At 39.1% G+C, this 19,055-nt stretch overlaps 1 protein-coding gene across 3 annotated transcripts in view; it reads left to right on the plus strand.

The window, feature by feature from the left end:
- Window positions 1–19,055, plus strand: part of NOL4 (nucleolar protein 4) — a 189,912-nt gene that overhangs the window by 36,052 nt on the left and 134,805 nt on the right. For all 3 annotated transcript variants that reach the window (XM_039703095.1, XM_039703097.1, XM_039703096.1), the window contains exons 3-5: window positions 9,916–10,027; window positions 10,540–10,652; window positions 15,205–15,337. In XM_039703095.1, the coding sequence (XP_039559029.1) occupies window positions 9,916–10,027; window positions 10,540–10,652; window positions 15,205–15,337 (358 nt within the window). The remainder of the gene's footprint in view (window positions 1–9,915; window positions 10,028–10,539; window positions 10,653–15,204; window positions 15,338–19,055) is intronic.

The following is a 19,055-nucleotide window of genomic DNA, read 5'->3' on the forward strand; positions in this document are numbered from 1 at the left end:
CTGGCTGAGCAGAGAGAAAATACTATTTTAAAAATTGTAATTGCATCATGCTCCTAAAATAGCTATAAATGGCTTTTGTGTTTAGTGACACAAATATAATACTTTGCGATCCTATGGAGAACTAATGAAACATGTGTTACACTTTCCCAAGTTGCTTAAAATGCATGGTCTTGCCTGGATTTGGGTGACTAACTTTCCATGTGCAGGGCTGTGATAGTGCCAGGCACACTCAGGGGTGATCCTGACCCACCTGCCCGGCTGTTTCCAGTTGCTGAAGCATCAGGGGCCCTCCCAGGGTGGCAGGGCAGGGATGCCCAGCCAGGGCTCATCACACACCTCTAGCCAGAGTGCACCTCTCCCCCTGGTCCCAGTGGGATGAGGCTGGCAGGGAGCTGTGGACACAGCCCTGAGGTGACCTATCACCCTGAACACAGTTCTTCATCTTAGAAACAGCCTGCAGTTATGTGAGCTGTTTTTCATCAGAGGTCACCAGAATATGGGGAAGCTCCAGGTTTCTGATTAAATTTTGGCTGTAAGAAACAGCTGGTTTTCCATTACTGTTTCTTTCACCCTTATAGCAATCTTTTCTCTATATCTGTGAATCCCTTCACAGATATTTTATTTATAGGCTATTTCAGATGGTTTGTTGAGGGATAAGCTCTTGGCAAAGTTTCTTATAATTTGTTCCCAGAGGTATTGACCTTAAGATAGACAAATGAAGACATCTTTCATCTGGGTGTGCTTTTGTAGGGCTTGGGGTGTTATTTCAGGGTGATCTAACACAAACTCTAAATTAATTTTCACCTGACACCTCAGCCATTTTGATACTTCGTCTTCTCTTTCAGAAAGCATTAGAAAAGTGATATTTTCCATTGACCTTTCTCTTTCTATTTTGTTTTACCTCAGTAGGCTGTTCAAAGGTATAGGTCACAAATGTCTTAGAATAATATACAGCTATAAGGAATGCTGCCAACTATAAATACAACACTTCAAGTTATGATCCCACAAATGTGTGCCAAGTATAATATTTACTACTGTAAGAATCCCATGATTGCAGGTCAGATAAGAAATTTGTTTATTGTTAATAGCATGAAAGACTAGTGTATCTTTAGTGAGAAGAACTATTTGTGTATGTTCAGTAGCTTACACAGTAGTTTCATCTATTGTCAACTTTTATTGCAACTGAGACATGAGCCTGTTGCATCGTTAAGGGTGCCAAAATGTAAGTTTATGTCAGTCTGCAATATTTGTGCATTCATTTAATTGTATATTAATTTATCAAGGGCATTGAATTGTCTTTCCCAGTGACAAGATTCACATATGTAATTTTGAAAGGCTTCTGTAGATTAAAGAAATAGAAAAAAGACTCCAGAAGAAACAAATTTCAATTCTTGCTCTGTATTCTGACATAAGAATTAGGTTAAGTAAACAAGCATCAAACTCTACTAGACTGTCTGGGGAAAATCATGCTCCTTTACTGGACCTGTCCATGAAAATACCTTTAGTAAAATTAAGAGCTATAGTGTCGGTCTGTTCCAGGAAGCCACGCAGCATCTACCTCCTCTGTGGCACTGTAAGGAGGAAAGAGGTAATATCTCAGGTAACTGTCTCCCAAAACATTTTGCTTTAAAAGCTTTATAAATCAAACTGAAGTACTTTGGCGGGGTTTAATTTCATTAAGTGAATCTGGAACAAGATTAATTTAGTCTTGTTTCTTTATTCACATGTCAGAAGTGAATCATCCCTGAGATCTCCGCATGTATTTATCATGCATAAGTATTCACCAAATGGTTTGAGTGAAGTACTTTTATAGGAGATGTGGTTCACAAATTCTATGCTACAATTGCTATTTGTAATTCACCCCTGGCATGATCTAGTCACATTACTTCTGTTCTCTCACTGGATAACCAAAACCTTTTAACAAAGAAGTTATGGGAAGAAAACACCACAAGTGTGGTACAAAATTCCTGAACTTCGGAAGTTCATAAATACTGTCATGGATTTTCAATACCTAAGTATTTCTGAAAAATTAATGGCAGAGCACTTGAGAATTGCAACATATTGATTTTAAGTAATTAAATTGCTTATATGTGTGTGAGTCTCATTTTCAATAGTAAACCTGCTCCACTCAAAGTTTGGAATATGCTTAAGAATGATTGGAAGGGTAATGAAATTGTCAAAGGTGACTTAATTAACCACTGTCTTAAGCAGTGACTTAAGTAACTACTGTTACTCCATTTATGTGGAGTAACAAATTTGGTATAGCTAGAATCTTTTTAATTTTTGCTAGTCACTCTGGGTGCTGGTGTGCTAAAATATATCAGAATATCTCTCTAAAAATGTGTTCAGAACACTTGACAAACTCATTTAGGGAATTTGCACTGCCTTGTTTATGTTAACTGCATGGAAATGCATGATATTTTTACAACTGATTGATTTGTGTGGAACTTCCTACACTGGCACTGTGCAGGAAGATAAATAGGATGTGGTACTTGAGACCTCTTAAAGAGCAGAGTACTGGAAAGAGCCTTTCCATTTTAATTGGGGCAGCAATGTACCAAGATGAAACTTTAGGATTTTTGGCACAAACCCTCTAGATAAATTAGGAAAGCATCTGTCCTTCAATGTTTAAGTTTAGAATAAGGTCCCATTCTCTTCTCCTCTGCACACTAAAAGACAGAAGGGAATTGTATAAACTCTGTGTGTATGATGTGGGAGAGTAACCTTGAAAATATGCAAAACAGGAGGAGTGTCCTATTTAACTGGCAGGTTTTGTGTTCATTTTGGGTACCTGACTTGTATACAAGGTAAGATTGATGTGCTGTGTTCCTTGCCAGAATAACTTCAGGTAGATCTATACCAGCAAATAACCCAGATGTGGCTTATACATGTAAAATGAAACCAAGAACTTTAAATCATATCCAAATATGCCAGACTGAAGGAATAATTAAGGTTGTGCTTTTAAACTCAGCTACTTTCCCAGTTCCCAGGGAAGTTTACAAACAGAGAAGACATTGAGGGTGTTGATCTGGAAGATAATTCCCTCAAAAAGGCAGGATATGTGACACAAGGCCTGGCCAAGTGGGCTGCTCAGCAGGGGCACAGGTGACTAGGAAGATGCGGAAGGTGAAAAGAGCATGTTCCTCAGGGCAAGGGAAAGTAGTGGTGCCCAAAGAGGTCCATGCTTGCCCTGGATACCTACGGGTCCTCTGCTGGGCCTCACAGGAGGTGGAGTGAAATGCTGATGCAAGCAATGTTGTCAGGAGAAAGCATGGGGATCTCGCAGGGGTATCTCTGCTAGCAGGTGCTGCCACAGCTCAGTGTCTAAGAGGAACTGCTTTGCTTTGGGGTAATGCTTTTCACTCTGTGTTCTCAGGGAGTTATTTTTGTATAGACATCCCACTCTGAAAGGAGAACTGTGGCATCAAACTGGGGATGGGGATGCATGGGAGAGAAGTGTTCAGGAAAAGAATCCATCTGGTGTATTTGGGAAAGGCATGCAACAAGTGCATAGCAGGCTTTCTGTGCCTTTGTAGAACTACATTTCTTGATTAAACTATTCATCTGTGTCTACAACTTAAATACAAGTGCTGAGGGGTATATCAGAGGTGGGAGTAACTGGGAAAAGTTGTGGCTACAGTAGCAGCATAATGCAACAGGCTCAAGCTGTCAGGACAACTCTGTGATTCAGTGCAAACCAGAAGAAAAAAATAGCCTTATTACACATTTCAAGAAGTGCAAATGGTTTGTGATGAGGCTGGCAACCTAAAACATCTGTGTTACTTCTCATGCTCAGCTATTGGTACTGTCAGGCCAGATGAAGTGATTAAGCTCTATATTTCAGAATAGATTTGATTTTCCTTACTTCATTTTGATATCCTTAGAAAAGGTATTAGATTTTCATTAATTTAAAGAATTGAGAAGGTGCCTCACTTTTCTATGTTATATATCTGGACACATTTTCTCACAACTAAGCACATCATCTAGCTGAGAGCTGTGTATGTCTCATAGCTACCTTAAGCACCTTTAATTCTATGTACATATTCTACTTGAATTTTTTACTATGAAGGGTGATCTAATATCTGTCTGTTGAGCCTGTGAGTCTGTGTGTAAAGTCTTGAAACATTACAGCAGTGAACTTGAATTGTGAGTGAGGGTTGTCATGTCTGAGCAGGTGAAATGGGTTGGTTAATAAGACTCCCAACTCATAAATGAAGAAAGACCCACTGGGCTGATGAGCTGGAAGAAGCAGGCTTGTAAAACATGGGAAGATACTAATGTGTCAAGGCAAAGCAGCTTGAGACAAGACTCTCATCAGATGGGTAGTACATAAATGTATCACATCTGAAGTATTAACAGGACTCTTTAAGATGTGGGGTAATATCTGGGGTCTTGTGCCTCATCCAGCTGTTTCAATGACAAATGTTTCTTGATTTTGGAGCAAGATTTTGAGTAGCTTCCCATCTCTCCTGGGAGATGGGGGTTATTTTTTTTCCTCCCAAAAGAAGAATGTGCTTGTGAGTCCCCTGTAAGCATCACACTGAGTGTGTTTTCCTCAGGGAATAATTTTTTGACAGGTTGCAAAGTGAGATAACATCATCTCCTTCCTGATCAGACAGGACTAAAGTAGGTTTGGAGCTTGGCTGGTTTCTGTGCAGGACAGACCTTTTCCTTGGGGAAGTGGAAGAACTTGAGCTTTGTGCAGGGCCCTAGTATGCTTAAATTCTTGCATCCACACCGTTCTTGTGTGCATGGCAAAACAGCCAAGCCCCGTGCACTTTTACTCTATGAGCTTGTTCGTGCTTCTTTGCAAAGGGTGAGTGTTCAGTGTCCTGGCAATTGTCCCACTAGCAGGTGCTTCCCATCGCTTCCCTCACAGAAAGCAGTTTTTGCTACATGGGGAGAGAAGGGAAGGGAGCTGTGAAGTGCAAGTTTAGCACATGAGGGAACAGCATTTCCCACAGTGTAGCAGGGTAGCAAGCTCTTGCTAAAACTCCCAGCAGTGCTAGATCTGATTTCCTATGTCAGCCCTCTATTCTGACCTCTTGGTGAGGAAAGGAGAGGACTTCCCTTGGCTGGCTTGCCCTCCCATCATCAAGAAACCAAGTTCTGCCACCTGGTTTGATGGCTGTGGGCCCAGGACATCTTCATTCTATCCCTATCTTTCTCTCTCTTTCCTTCCTCCTGGAGTCTTCTTTTTATCATCTTTCCCCCTTTTACCCTCCTTAATTTAAAAAAAAAATAAAATACAAACACACATGCAAAGTCTCTATTCTGACACATTGTATCTTCCAGACTACACATACACCCTCCATGTTAATTCTTTAGAGGTTAATAGGTTCACTTGCAAAATTTCACTCCCTCTCCTCACACTTGTCTTTCCTACTCTGCCATATGTGTCCTAAAATCTGCCTTTCAGTTTAGGACTTGTTAATTTTCCAAGCAAAAAATTTAGCTCTGAAAGCTACATCATCACAACATCCTGCACTTAAATCATCTGAGTATGGGAATGCAAAAAGGAAACCTTACTTGTTTTCTCTGCTTGTAGTGATGCAGTAGGAATGAAATAGTCTTCTCACAGACAATTAGGACATTCATTGCTTAGCTCCAATGTAAATCAGATTACATGCTCAGGTAGTGGATTACTTGCCTGTGTGAGTTGTGCTCTTCATGGGATCCAGTAAACAAACCTAGACAGGCCTTCACTGCTGCATGATGCTTTGGATGCATCATATATGTCAAAATATAAACAAAACTTTTTGATAATGGTGAAGTAAGATCATAAAAGCTTTGACTCTGAAAACTCTGACGTCTACTCATTTTCCTCTCAATTCAGAGTTAAAACTAAATATATGTAGATGTGCATGGACTGTACTGTTAGGAAATGCTTGCTTCTTATCTTATAATTTCTGAGGCTAAAACAAACCCTGTGTAATTTTTGCCATTTTTCCTTAATGCTCTGGAAGTTCTGTTTCTTTTTCATATATCTTTAAGATGTAAAAAAGCATATAGCTATAATAGCTATACCTAGTACATAATACCTAGACACAAACCTGCAAGAATCTGCTGTTTTTCTGATTTCTCCAAGATACAGAATACATCCAGTTATAACACTTCTCTACAAGCAGCAGAAGGTATACTTATGTACAATAAAAACCACAAGTATGAGTAAGTAATCCCATAAAGATATTTCTAGAACTTATATATTTGAGAATATTTTATTTATAATATTTTTAAAAATCAATCCAAGTAATTTTATCAATATGGTAAATCAGCACACATTGGTCTTTGATGGGAATGGGCATGTACATTAGAAGTTTCTTGTAAGTCATGCCAAAAATATGCCAGTCTGATGTGTCAGAGTATGAATGTAAATAAGGCAATATCCCCCACTTCTTTTTTCTGGCTTTCTCTTTTCTTAAAATGTAGAAGCTTTTTTTTTTTGGCATGGATTTACAATAAACAAATATTCTTTTTTTTTTTGTAACACATCACTGAAAAAGATGGGCTGGCTATATATTTTATTAGCTAATAGCCTTGAGAAGAGGACTAGGAGCTTGGCCACTGAAGGCAGTGAGAGGATACAGCATCAGCAAGGACTGAGTTGTTACTTCCTTCTTTTGGATAGAGTAAAGGACAGAAACAATTTTTCCTGATGAAATCAGACCATTCAGGTATTTCTGTATAATTACTTAGAAGGTGTCATAGGCCTCCACATTGTTCTCTGAAACACTCATATGCAAGCCAGCTCCATGAGTTACATCAGTCCAGTGTTGTGCACAACCTGGTAAACTCTACTGAGAGCTGAAATACAGGACTTTTTGTTCAGCCTTGTGCTAATTTGGTTGAGCATTTGTCAGCTACAGCTGGTTCAGAGCTTGGCCAGAGCAAGCAAGTGGCTATCTGCATTTTATGAAGTAGACATGAAAGGCAAACAAGGGTCTGCACTGCTGGGGGTGTGAAATTGTGCAGCTGGGGGGAGACAATTCATCAGCTTCCTGGCAGTGAAAGTTGGACACCTTTCTTTTCTATATATTCAGGCAACAAGAATAAGGAATGGTGTGGGTTATGCTCCTTATGTATGTCTTTTAATGGGATTCCTGTTGTGTTATACCAATTTATACAGACTGAAGTCTAGGAATGTCAGTGATTGATTCAAATTATAAAATAAACAGAGGAGGAAGTTGTGAAATCTGGAGTTATTTAGGGAAGGGCATCCTTAAAACTGTGTTGCAGTGGGAGGTTGGAGACACGAGCATCTGCTCTATGGACAAATTTAGTTATAAAACCTGGTTCCCTTATAGTCAGTGGAGCAGACCTATCAAATCTGGGCCTTAGCTCACTTTTTCTCCATGGAGGAATTTCATCTTGTTTGAGCAGAACTGGAATTTTGACAGAGATGCTTGATTAGAATAAATGGAGTGTTCCTATTGAATGCAGGGGACTAATGAATCCATTGGTAAGCTCCATTAATTTCAATACAGTGCTAAACATGTTAAATGTTGTAAGAGAGAGGTTGCTGGGGATGTGCACTTTCCAGTTTTTTTCAAAACTGAATTCTAGTGGGTTTTATGTTATTTTTTTAGTTTCCATAAAGCATGAGTATAACCAGTGTTTTCATGTTTAGAAAGGTAAATAAGCATCTGTTCTGTGGGTATAAAAAACAGGAAAAAATAATCTAAAAATATATTCTTAGTAGGACCTCCCATTCAAAAGTGGCTTCATTTAGTGCCTTAATTTTCAGAAAAGGTGTTTCAGGCTCAGGAAAAATCTTTGCCAATTTTCATTACAGAACAATATTTGCTTTTATACTAATTCTCTTCTCCCTCCCCATTAAGATTTCCATTATATAAGAAAACAACAACAATAAACAGCATAAAAACCAATGTTATATACATGATGGTATATTTTGCATTCCCATTTTATAATGCATCATTTCTATGTATTGACGTGACACACATCACATCAATAAACACTAATTTAAACTCTACCTATTTTCAAAAATGCTGCCACTGATAAATTTGGTCCATGGAGTTTTAGGAAATGTAAGATTCAACACAGGTTAAGTAGGTGACAAGCCAAGTGGAAAAGTGTAAGAAAATTAAAACTGATCATTTTTCCTCCTCTTCTCTCCCTTTTGAGGGGCCGAAGTGATTTGGACTGGGATATGTAATCCCAGTTAAATAGTTAAATAGTGATCTTGTCCTTTCTCTAGCCATACTTTCATATGCACCTTCTCCATTCTTCACTTCCTACTGACACTTGCATCTCAGCATAGTGCTTGATAGGAAATCAAATCCTGCTGTAGGTTTTGCAGTAGGGGAGTACAAATAGATTAACAACTCTTAATCTCTCTTTCTGAGCCTTGGTCTTTCATTAAGGATTATCTCCATAGTAAGATAGTCACCATATTTGGGAAAAAAGAGGCTAGAGATTCATTACAACACTTGCACTGTTCAGTGTATATACATCAACTTATATAGGGAATCACAGAAAAGCCATGCATTTGTCTTTTATGAGCTTGAAAACATCCAAATTTGGATGCTTTCTTCAAACTCCACCTATCTGATAAAGCTGCTGCAGTGCACTGGAGTGTAACAGTTCTGCTGATGTCTGGTTTGAATGTCCCAAGGCACTACTGCTGTTTTCCCTGGTTATACATGATAAAGAGTTTTTCTCTACAGATTTTTAACTCCCTTTCAGGCAGCAGTGGGCTAAAATGAGATCTTTCTTGGCCTCATAACCTCCATGAAAGGAATCTATCTCTCTCAACCTTTCCTTCAAGGTTTCCTTTAGGTTCCAGCTGCTATGATGGCCTGGCTCAGAGCCATCTTCTGCTTCTTAGCAGCCTTCTTGAAGTGTGGAGGAGAACTGTGAACTTTGAAGGGAAACCTGGGCACATTATTCCAGCTGTTTTCTTACCAGCACTGAGTACAGAGGGATAATAATTTTTCTTGATCTGTTGGCTCTGCACTTAAAGTAGCCAGTATGAAATGTAGTTTTTCTGTGATTAGAGAGTATGCTGTTAGCTCATTTTCAGCTTGGCACCAGCCTCCGGGTCCTTTTCAGCAAGGCAAAATGTCTAAAGACAGATGCATCCTTTAGGGTGGGGGGAATGCAATCTTTAAAACCAGTAACAACTGCTTCCTCCTCTCCCTCTCAAAAGAGAAAAAAAAATCCCTCTGGTGCCTAGTTGTGAATATGTGGTTAGAAACAATGATTTTGTTGAAACCAAGAAAACAACTAAACCAAGAAAAACAAACAAACAAACAAACCAACTAAAAGAAACAACTAAAATCTGTTGTTTCAAAATATTGCCAGGCAAAGCAGAGTCTCTAAAATCAACTGGTTCACAAATTCTTTAACTATTAGTAAAAATAATGTAGGTACTCCAAAGTACAAAACCACAAGCTTAAAAAAAAAAATCATAAAAAATTAAAGTACAGAGTTAAAATAGTGAGGCAACCTTCTTTGCTGCTAATACATATCTGTCTATGTATTGTTACAACAAAAATAAATAGAACGCATATGATAAGTGCTTTCTTTTTTTTTTGGCATTGGCTATTAAAAAAAGGTCTCTCTTAAAGTTTTTTTGATGCCATTCCACAGTGGGATACCTGTTGTGTATGAATCTTTTTGTTGAAAGGAATTTGAAATTAACAGTAAACAGAAAACAAGCCTCCTTTTGATACAAGTGGAATTTGTTCAGTACCAGCTGTTAGTAGCTATTAGATGCTAAGTAGGCAGATTGGAGAGATGCTTCCTGAAATCCTACATAGTATGCAGAACATGCTTTCATTGTGCTTCCTGGCATTAAAAGATAATGTGCCTTATTTGGAAATATGATGATCAGGTCTGTTAAATCATGCTCAATCAGCTTACATAATAACACCTATATTTTGTTATTAATTTCAGATTTCAGAGACCTATGCCTTCCTACCGAGAGAAGCGGTGACACGATTTCTAATGAGCTGCTCAGAGTGCCAGAAAAGAATGCATTTAAACCCAGATGGAGCGGATCATAAAGGTAGTTTTAGTGTCAAATAGTGGGATGTAAAGTAATTTTATTTCTAATACCCATTTATAGGTTCCTAGCTTAAGTGAGGGTTCATATAAATTTGGTAGACTTGTAACAGTTCAGTAAGTCAGATCATCTCATTTACTTAAGCTGGAAGGTGGTGAATCTTCTGCTTTCACTTAAGGATGGAGTGTAATGCCATCTGCACCCTCAATAGAAAGATGATTTTATCTGGAGGAAATAATTTATTTTGCTATGGAAATGTTTGTATGGAAACATAAGCGTAAGGAATAGATAGGGTATATGGGCTGTAGTCATTTAGGGTAGAAGAGCTCATCAATTTTCAGGGTTTGATCTTGGTTTTCCTTTTTCTTTGGGAGACTTCCATTTCTACAGCCTACAAGCGATTGCAAATGCAAAAGTTAGAGCTAAATAACATAACAGTCTGACTTTGACTGCAGAATAGGCTGACATAGCCACCACAATTAAAATATATTGCTTAATAACTATTTTTTTTGCAGATAATGGAAAACCTCCAACTTTGGTGACCAGTATGATTGATTACAACATGCCCATTACTATGGCTTATATGAAACACATGAAGCTGCAGCTACTAAATTCACAGCAAGATGAGGTAAAACCTGAAATCTTTTAAGTTTGGTTTTCTGTTCTCCTGCGTTGTTTTGTACTTGTCTTTCAGGTGGCTAGGAAATTGAAGTGAAGATGATTGTTGATCCCATCTTTATAATTTTGTTGCTAAAACTGTCAGTCTGAAGCCAAGGCAGGGTTGTTTTCAAGCAATCAGATTGAGAGAAAATATGATTTATGGCCCTTCGGTGATTGGGGGTTGTGAGTGTACTTTGAATTGCCTGAAGGTGCTCTTTCACTGGACCAGTGGAAAGGGTGATGTGGGAAGCATGTTCACTTGAGACTTAGTTCTGTGCCCAGCAGTGATTTCTGCTGTCTGCTTTTAGAAACCAATACCATCAACAACTGAAATGACTGCCATGATGTTCTCAAGGCTAGCAAACACAATACAACACATGGTACTGACAGTGATGAAATTCCTGGAAACACCAGCTGAAAACTTTAAGGAAAAAATCTTAATGATAAGAGTAGGAGTTGCTTTTGAAATTTTGAATAAAAAGGCAAAAAAAAAAAAAGGAGGAGAAGTAGACTGAAAATCCATCTCCTTCATAAAGAATTGCGGTTGGATTGTATTTATTTCCTCTCAAAGGTTGTTTGCTTTCTCTGATTTATTCAGAGTTTTCTCAGATTTTAAGAAGTGCTCAATCAATTCACAGGCCCATACCAAATTATTTGTAGTAAACTCATTTTGCCTGAAGTTCATTTAACATTTAAGCTGCCAAATAGAAGCTCAGCTATGTGCCATCAAAAAACCAGTTCTGCATTCTATGTCTTCCTGTCCAACTACAAGATATTTTTTAATAAAGAAAGCCTTCAAAGACAACCTTAGCCGCTGGATTATGTCAAGACCCTGACTGCCTTCTGACTTGTGCAGAGTCAGCCAGATTTGTTTTCCCAATAAGTAGATGTGGGCTACTGCTGGAGATTTCATGAATTATTCAGCCCTCCCTAGAATGGGGATTTCACCACTCTTCTAGTGTTTCAGTTTGGCCTTTTTTTATAATTGCAGAGAGTGTAGGGAGAGATCCCAAATGCAAAGTTCTTAATGCATAAATACAGCCTGGTCATCTTTTCCTTCTTTTGACCCTCCTGATTATTTGAGGGATCTGGAAGTAGAGTTTCCACTAGCAGGAGAAAAGAGGTTTTATTCTGTAGTAGCCTTAGGAATTAAAGTACTCCTTGGTTTCTACACCTTTTCCCTTTGAGAATTACTACTTCCATAACAGGGTCAAGCACTCATGCTGGATCAGGACCCCATGCCACAGATCTTCTGTAGCCTGAATGTTTTGTTGTAGTCTTTCTGGTCTGATGACTGAAATTTTTGTTAAACCAGTTTTTCATCTAGACAAGCCAGTGTCAATGATATGGAGGAAGCAGGACTTAGCTTTGCTTGGTATTTCCCTGCCCAGCTTGGTTTTGTTGCTCTGTTGTTACTGTATATGAAATTCCCGCAGCAGTGGATTTATGAAAGTAATTTCTTATATGTTTTAGTAGTAATACATTTTTTAGGGTAGAGTGGGCACAAGGAAAGTTTTGGATTTATGAAAGTAATTTTTTGTGTGTTTCAATAATAATAACTTTTCAGGACAGAGTGGGCACAAGGAAAGTTCTGAAAATAATCCTTATGTCTTTTCTCAAATCACGGATTTGCCAAGGTTCTCTTTTTCTCCAGGTGGTACATTTGTTGGCCCTGAGAACAAAATGACAGGGAAAATGTTGTAGTACAAAGGATCAAGACATCTGGTTTAAACTATTTCATGCACTTAAAAAACAGTCTTGGGTTTGTAGGAAAGATTTAATCAATGATATCTCTATTCTTGTGTGGAATTGAGACCGGAGTAAACTTGGATCCCACTGCTAGCTAGTGCAATGACTGAAAATCTCCTAATTCTCTCATCTTCAATTCCACATTTTTAAACTGAGACCACTGATGAGAGGGAAACAGGTTTCATCTAAAAGGAGAACTCACCACTGTGTGGGAATTTAGAGCAATGCTGCAACTGCTATAAAGATGCCAGTGGTTCTCAGTTTTTGTTCCCATGCCAATGTGTCCATGCAGATTCGGACAGAGGTTTACACAGATAGAGGTGTACACAGTTTGGGAAGTGAAGTGGAGGTATTCTGCAGTGCTGTAGGCAAACAGGCTGTCTATGTGTGCTGTTTTATAACTGTGCAAGTGTCAGCCAGAGCCCCCTTTTTGTGAGCCCATCAAATTGCCTAACCTCAGAATGGCAATATGTGAGCTGCTGCTTGCTGGTCCCTGCAGGAGTCACTGAGAATTACCCCTGCATTTTAACAGAGACACAGCAATCCAGAAGGTCTGGGGGAATTTGTTTTCTTATCCTGCTCTTCGAACAAGCAGAGTGCATTTTCCCTAAACCTCAGACCCATCTGGTGTGTGCCCTGGCCCTGTCTGTCTGGGGCAGGAGGCTGGTGGGCACCAGGGTTCATCTGTGAGGGCACTGTTTGGGTGTTTGCTGCTGCTGTAGCTGGGGTGCTCCTACCTTGTGTAAGGCAAGACAGACAGGTGCCTGTTAGATAAATCCTCACTCTTCCATTTGTTTTTTTACAAATACCTGATAACAAGGTATATTTATTTCCTTATTTGTCATTGTCCTGCTGTGGCAGTGCAGAACAGTTTCACCTTGTGTGTTGTTGTCCCGCTCTTGCTCCTGACTGGCATTTGCAGTAGTTCATCCCAATTTAACATGAGTCATTACTGCAGGGAACTTGCTTTCTGGAAACAAGAGAAATGTCCATACAAACTGGAAGCATTGCTGAGACCCAGGGGAAGGAACTGATTTAAGAGTTAACACTCAGAAAGAAGCAAACAGCTATATTAATAACTGTAATATCCACTTCACAACAAGTACACAGTAAATAATATTCTAGAGATTTCTGTTTTTCTAGGTCAGTTCTGCTGAACAATCCATAAAAATAGAATTCTGTCTTGTTCTGTTTTGATTGAAAAAATGTAAATAAAAATGAATTGGAAAAGTATTTCAAACATTTTCAGGGCATTTTCATTTACAAATCTATTTGCCATATTTTCCTCTCACTTATTACAAGTACTTTTCTTCTTAACAGAATTAACCATCTCAGAAATGTTGTTACTAAAAATATATTGCCTCAGGTTTGTACATTGCCTCAGCCATTTCCAGAGCAAGACTTGTGGATACTTAATTTTTAATCCATGAGTGGATGTGTGAACTTCAATGGGACTGAAGCAACTAAATTCAAATATGTATTGGAATATTTTCTGGACTATGTCTAAAACTGTTTTCTTTTATAAGTGAGGATAATGATTAGGACTTTTACTTTTTGCCCTTCTTATCATTCCTGTTAAATGCTCTGTAACTGGACTTGATGGATAAATCATATTAAAGATGTACAACATAGAATAAATTTGCAATGATTCTCCTGTGATTATATTACTTTTATTTGCCATTGACTGTCATGACCATGCTCAGGACTTTTATAGGCTTTCTCATTTTCATAGATGCTTCTTTAAACAGAGTGTAAGTTTGACATCATGTCAAGGGAATTTGACCATGGATTCTTACCAGGTCAGGTTGCCATTTGAAAATATCTTCCTGTGAGCCTTTGTAGTTTAACCCCAGCCAGCAAATAAGAACCATGTAGTGGCTTGCTCACTCCTCTATCCACTCTGGTGAGATGGGGGAGAAAATCAGAAAAAAAAGGTAAAAACCCAGGGGTTGAGAAGAGTTTAATAATTCAAACAAAGTAAAATCTACTACTGCTACTGCCACTACTGCTACTACTAATTGTAATGAAAGGAGAGAGAGAGAAGGAGGAATAAAATCCAAGAAAGGCATGTGATGCCAAATACAATTCCTCACCACTCACTGAATGATGCCCAGCCAGTCTCCCTCTGGTCAACTCCTCCCAGTTTATGTACTGGGAATAATGCTCTGTGATATGGAATATCCCTTTGGCCACCTCAGGTCAGCTGTCCTGGCCATAATTCCTTCTGGCTTCTTGTGCACCTGCTCACTGGCAGAGCATGAGACTTGAAAAGTCCTTGATTTATAGTAAGCACTACTTAGCAACCACCAAAACATCAGCGTGTTATCAACATTATTCCCACACTAAATCCAAGCACTGTACAAGCTACTAGGAAGAAAAGTAACAATCCCAGCCCAAGCCAGGAAAGGGGTCATTCACAGGGTTACTGACTTCCATGTGGGAAAGGTAAAGGATTCAGGCAGGGAATATAGGGAGGTCTCATCAGCCAAATGTGAATAACAAGGGGTCTCTACCAATTCTTTTCTGGAATATACTATGGAACTATTATGTAGTATCCTCATAGTTGAACAAATTGCTTCTGTCAAATTATCATACCAAATAAATGCTGTGTTTTCCTCTCTCTTCTTGATGTCCTCTGCTTTTTTCTTACATACAAAAATGTTTAGCATGATTACACTCCACACTGGGTGTGAGTGAGACAAAAGGGAAGAGAACTGCACATACAATGTGAACAGTGCACCATGTTTTGACATGTCTCTTTCTACTTGCAGGATGAAAGTTCTATAGAAAGTGATGAGTTTGATATGAGTGACTCAACTAGAATGTCAGCTGTAAACTCTGACCTCAGCTCAAATCTGGAGGAGAGAATGCAAAGTCCTCAGAACCTCCAGGGCCAACAGGATGGTAAGGCTCTCATTTTGTACAGAAAATGTGGCATTGCCTTGTCTTTTTCCCCATTCTGTGCTTTCGTTTAGAATTTGCTTTTCTTCATAGTGTGTTTCATTAGGTATTTGAAATACATGTTCCCTGTATCTCAGCATGAAGAAGAAATTAGGTGTTTTTTTTTTTTCCAGGTTAATTTATTTGTTGCTTAGGCAACTTAGGTGAGTGTTTAGATAACTGTATGTTAAGTAGCATTACTGTTTCTATACATATATCATAGATATACGTATATCTGTAGTGTGACCATGCATAGGAATAAAAGGAAATGAAGCTCAAACCTTTCTGAGGCAGCCTAGAAAGCTGAGAAAGTTGTTTTTACAAGGAGGGAGAGTAGTGTCACAGAAGCTGGTTATTTGGGAAATAGCAATTGAAATGTTATATTCAGAAGAAAGGATGGAAACAGTGAATTCCTATGGAGAAATAGAGGCAAAATATGAGAAAACAGCAAACAGCATTGCATATTTGAATGTTAATTGTTTCTTTATTACAACATAAAGCTACTTTTTGGTCAGAGATAAAACTGACTTGGCATTGAAGGTACATGGGTGTGTAATCCTTGGATTCAGCCCTTGTTATATAGCAAGTTAAATGAGTCTGGTTTGGAATGAACTTTTCTGAATTATGGAGCTCACAAATGGCCTGTCTACTACAGACTGTGACAGTGGCTCATGAGTGGCACGTGTATGCACAACATCCAAAGTGAAGGTCTATTCTATTGCCATTAGAAACAACACATTGGAATTCTGTTCTTGCTACTTGGGAAATTCCTTATCATATGTGCCAAATGAGAAATGCTTTTTAATATTTCTCTTGAACACTAAATATATGGGCTTTGACGGCTAACCTGGATGCTCTGCACTTCATGTATCATGGTCATTTGCTAGCTGTATTTAGGTGAGAATGGATGTGGTACATACTGGCTGATAGGACCTGGTGATGGGCTGGATTTTCAGCTGGGTTGCTCTCCAAACAAAGGAAGGAGTAGGATGTCTGTGATAATTTGATAGGCCAGATTCTAACCACAGCTGCCTTTTGTCTGAGTGTCCTTAAGCTGACACAATTTTTTCAGCTTTTAGCTAATTTCTGTCTACATATGTGCAGTAAAGGAGCAGTTCTGATGCACATGATGTATGGAAAGATAGTTCACTTTCCTGTTGAAGTTTGACTTTTCACAGGGATAATATAGTAATACTGCTAACTTAGAGGTTTCAGGGATACTTAGGATGGTGATTTTTTAATGTATCTGGCTTTCACTGCAATACTATGCTGTAGAAGTTTCACATATATAGCTTCATAATAATAATTGCATGCATGCTAATGTCTAAAATAAAAATTAAAGCCCAGTACAGTAACCTGTACAGTAACCTGTACAGAAATCCCTGTCATACGTATCTTAACACCTGCTGCAACCAGATTCATGTGCCACATGTAATCATGTTAGACTCTAAGTATGAATGATAAAATGTTGCAAATTTGTCATTTCCTATTTGAAATGTATGGGAAGTAAATCCACTGTGGTCTTTGAACTTCAGACAATGTGATCTTACAACTTTAAATCTCTTAGCTTTCCTTCCCTTCCTCCCAGATGGCACTTGCTCACTTTCCTAAGGCAATCCTATTTTTTGCTGCATCTTCTGGCGAAAGCATCTGCTGATAGAGAGATTTGAAATAGCCACTCTTCCTGCTTCATTGTTTTCCTTTGCTGGCTGTTGTCTGGTAGCAAACCTAAGTGTGGCTAGTTATAGCAACACTGCTGTTTCAGATGTGAGAGAAGGGGCTGAAGGAGGAGCAGGAAGACATGAGAGAAGTGGTGGGGGGGCGGCAGGGGGAGAAGAAGGAGAAGAGAGGGCAGGGAAAAAGATTGGAAGAAAATAAACAGTATAAGAGGTAGAGGAAGGGAAGTTGGAAGAGGAAGGAGGGAAAATAAAAGGGAACTTAATTTAGCAGTACAATCCCTTCTGCTGTCACAGGCTGCATTTTAAAATTTTACAAATTTAATCCTTAATTATAGCACACTCACACAGAAATCATCACCAAAGCATGAATCTGTGTCACAAGTGATTCTTGCTCCCTTCCCTCAAACATTCTGCATGTCTATGAAAGTTTATGTCAGCCACCACATTCAGCCTATACATAAAGACACTTGGCATTTGCCTCATCTGAAATGTGTTTGCTGCATCCTGGCAGGTGAAAATTTGCTGTTGCATAAGGTTGCCTGTGCACATGCAGTTGGAAATGGTGTCTGGGGTGGAATGAGACAGCACAGGTCTTCTGCTGCCCCAAGCATGATCTCTTTGGGAGGATAATTTGCTAATGGGAATCATTAGGAAAACTGCTGCCTGGGGTTTATTAAGGACAGCTCCGTTGTACCTAAAGGTGATGTGTTTAATCACTTTACTTACCTGGTTTTCCATGTGAAATAGCATGAGAATATTTTGGGACATTTCCTGTTACTTTTTTTTCCTATGGATTTAAATTGATTTGGTACTAGAATACAAAAAGCCTGTGTACCCTAGAGGTATATAATAGTGAGCTGGGCCATGCTACTGAGGGATAGATGGAGGCTCCTCTTCCAATTCAGTTTATCAGAGTGTCAGAATGTTGCTGAATGACTCTGTCTATGTAAAAGAAATATGATGCTTTCATAGCCCCATCCCTTGGGGCTGTACTTGCATCCTATTTAAACAGGCATTTTTCTCTGGCAGTCCATTACAGGGCTCATACTAGGAAATTTCACCTGAGGTTTGTCCATGTCTTCCAGCCCAATACTGTGTCCTGTTTCTCATGCTTAGGTTGCTTGAACCTAAATAGTATAAAGTCAAGTATGAGAGCAACTTGTGAGTTGTAAGTTTCAGCAGTACCAGCTGAAAGCAATAGATTTCTACATGCAGAAATGCCATGGGAGGTGAAAAAAATGCTGAGGAGGAAGGACACAGAGACAGAAGGTGCATATTTGCTCAGAGTAGATGGCTGCTGGTACTGCCCAAAAGTCCTGGGCTCTGCAAGTGGACGGAGGCTTCATAATACTTGTACTAAGCTTGTAGGGTGGAAAGGATACAGGGAATTAAGGATGTAATGAAAAGAGTGGAGAGCTGGTGAATTGTATCTGTGGTACTGAAGTTGCTGCAATACTACTAAGGACAGCTCCCACTTTAAATTAGCCTTTGTACACTTTTAAATAACAGGGTCTTGAGTCACACCTGCTGGTGAATGGCTGAAAGTCCTGAGCACCTGCAGGGCTGCTCTAATGTTGGGGTAGGAGTTGGAAAAGGGCTGCTGCTTTTCCCTGGGGAGATAGAAAAGGAAAGGAGCTCTAATTTATAATTTGTTCATTCCCCAGCTGGGAATGGGGTATGGCTTTCTGCTTACCAGTGCCTCAGAGGTGTTTTCTCTAGCAGCCAGCTGGGTAATAGAGCTGCAAATTGCTCATGTGTTCCTTTCTCTTTTGCTTGCCTCTTGCTTGCCCCTGTTTTCTTGCTTCCCTAGACATGACACAGTTCTGTGTCCTAAGCTGGTTCTTTGGAGTGAGCTCTGTGTGTAACTCATCTGCAGGCAAAGGTCCAACTTGAGAGCTGTCTTTAATTCTCTTTTCTCTTAATAATGCTCTTGGGGCTCTGATGTTGCTGGATCAAACCCTTTTGCCTGTCTCAGACCACAGACAGCAGGCAAGGTTTGTGAA

This window comes from Passer montanus, unplaced genomic scaffold, assembly GCF_014805655.1.
Source record: "Passer montanus isolate IOZ18808 unplaced genomic scaffold, ASM1480565v1 scaffold16, whole genome shotgun sequence".
Classification (NCBI taxonomy): Eukaryota; Metazoa; Chordata; class Aves; order Passeriformes; family Passeridae; genus Passer; species Passer montanus.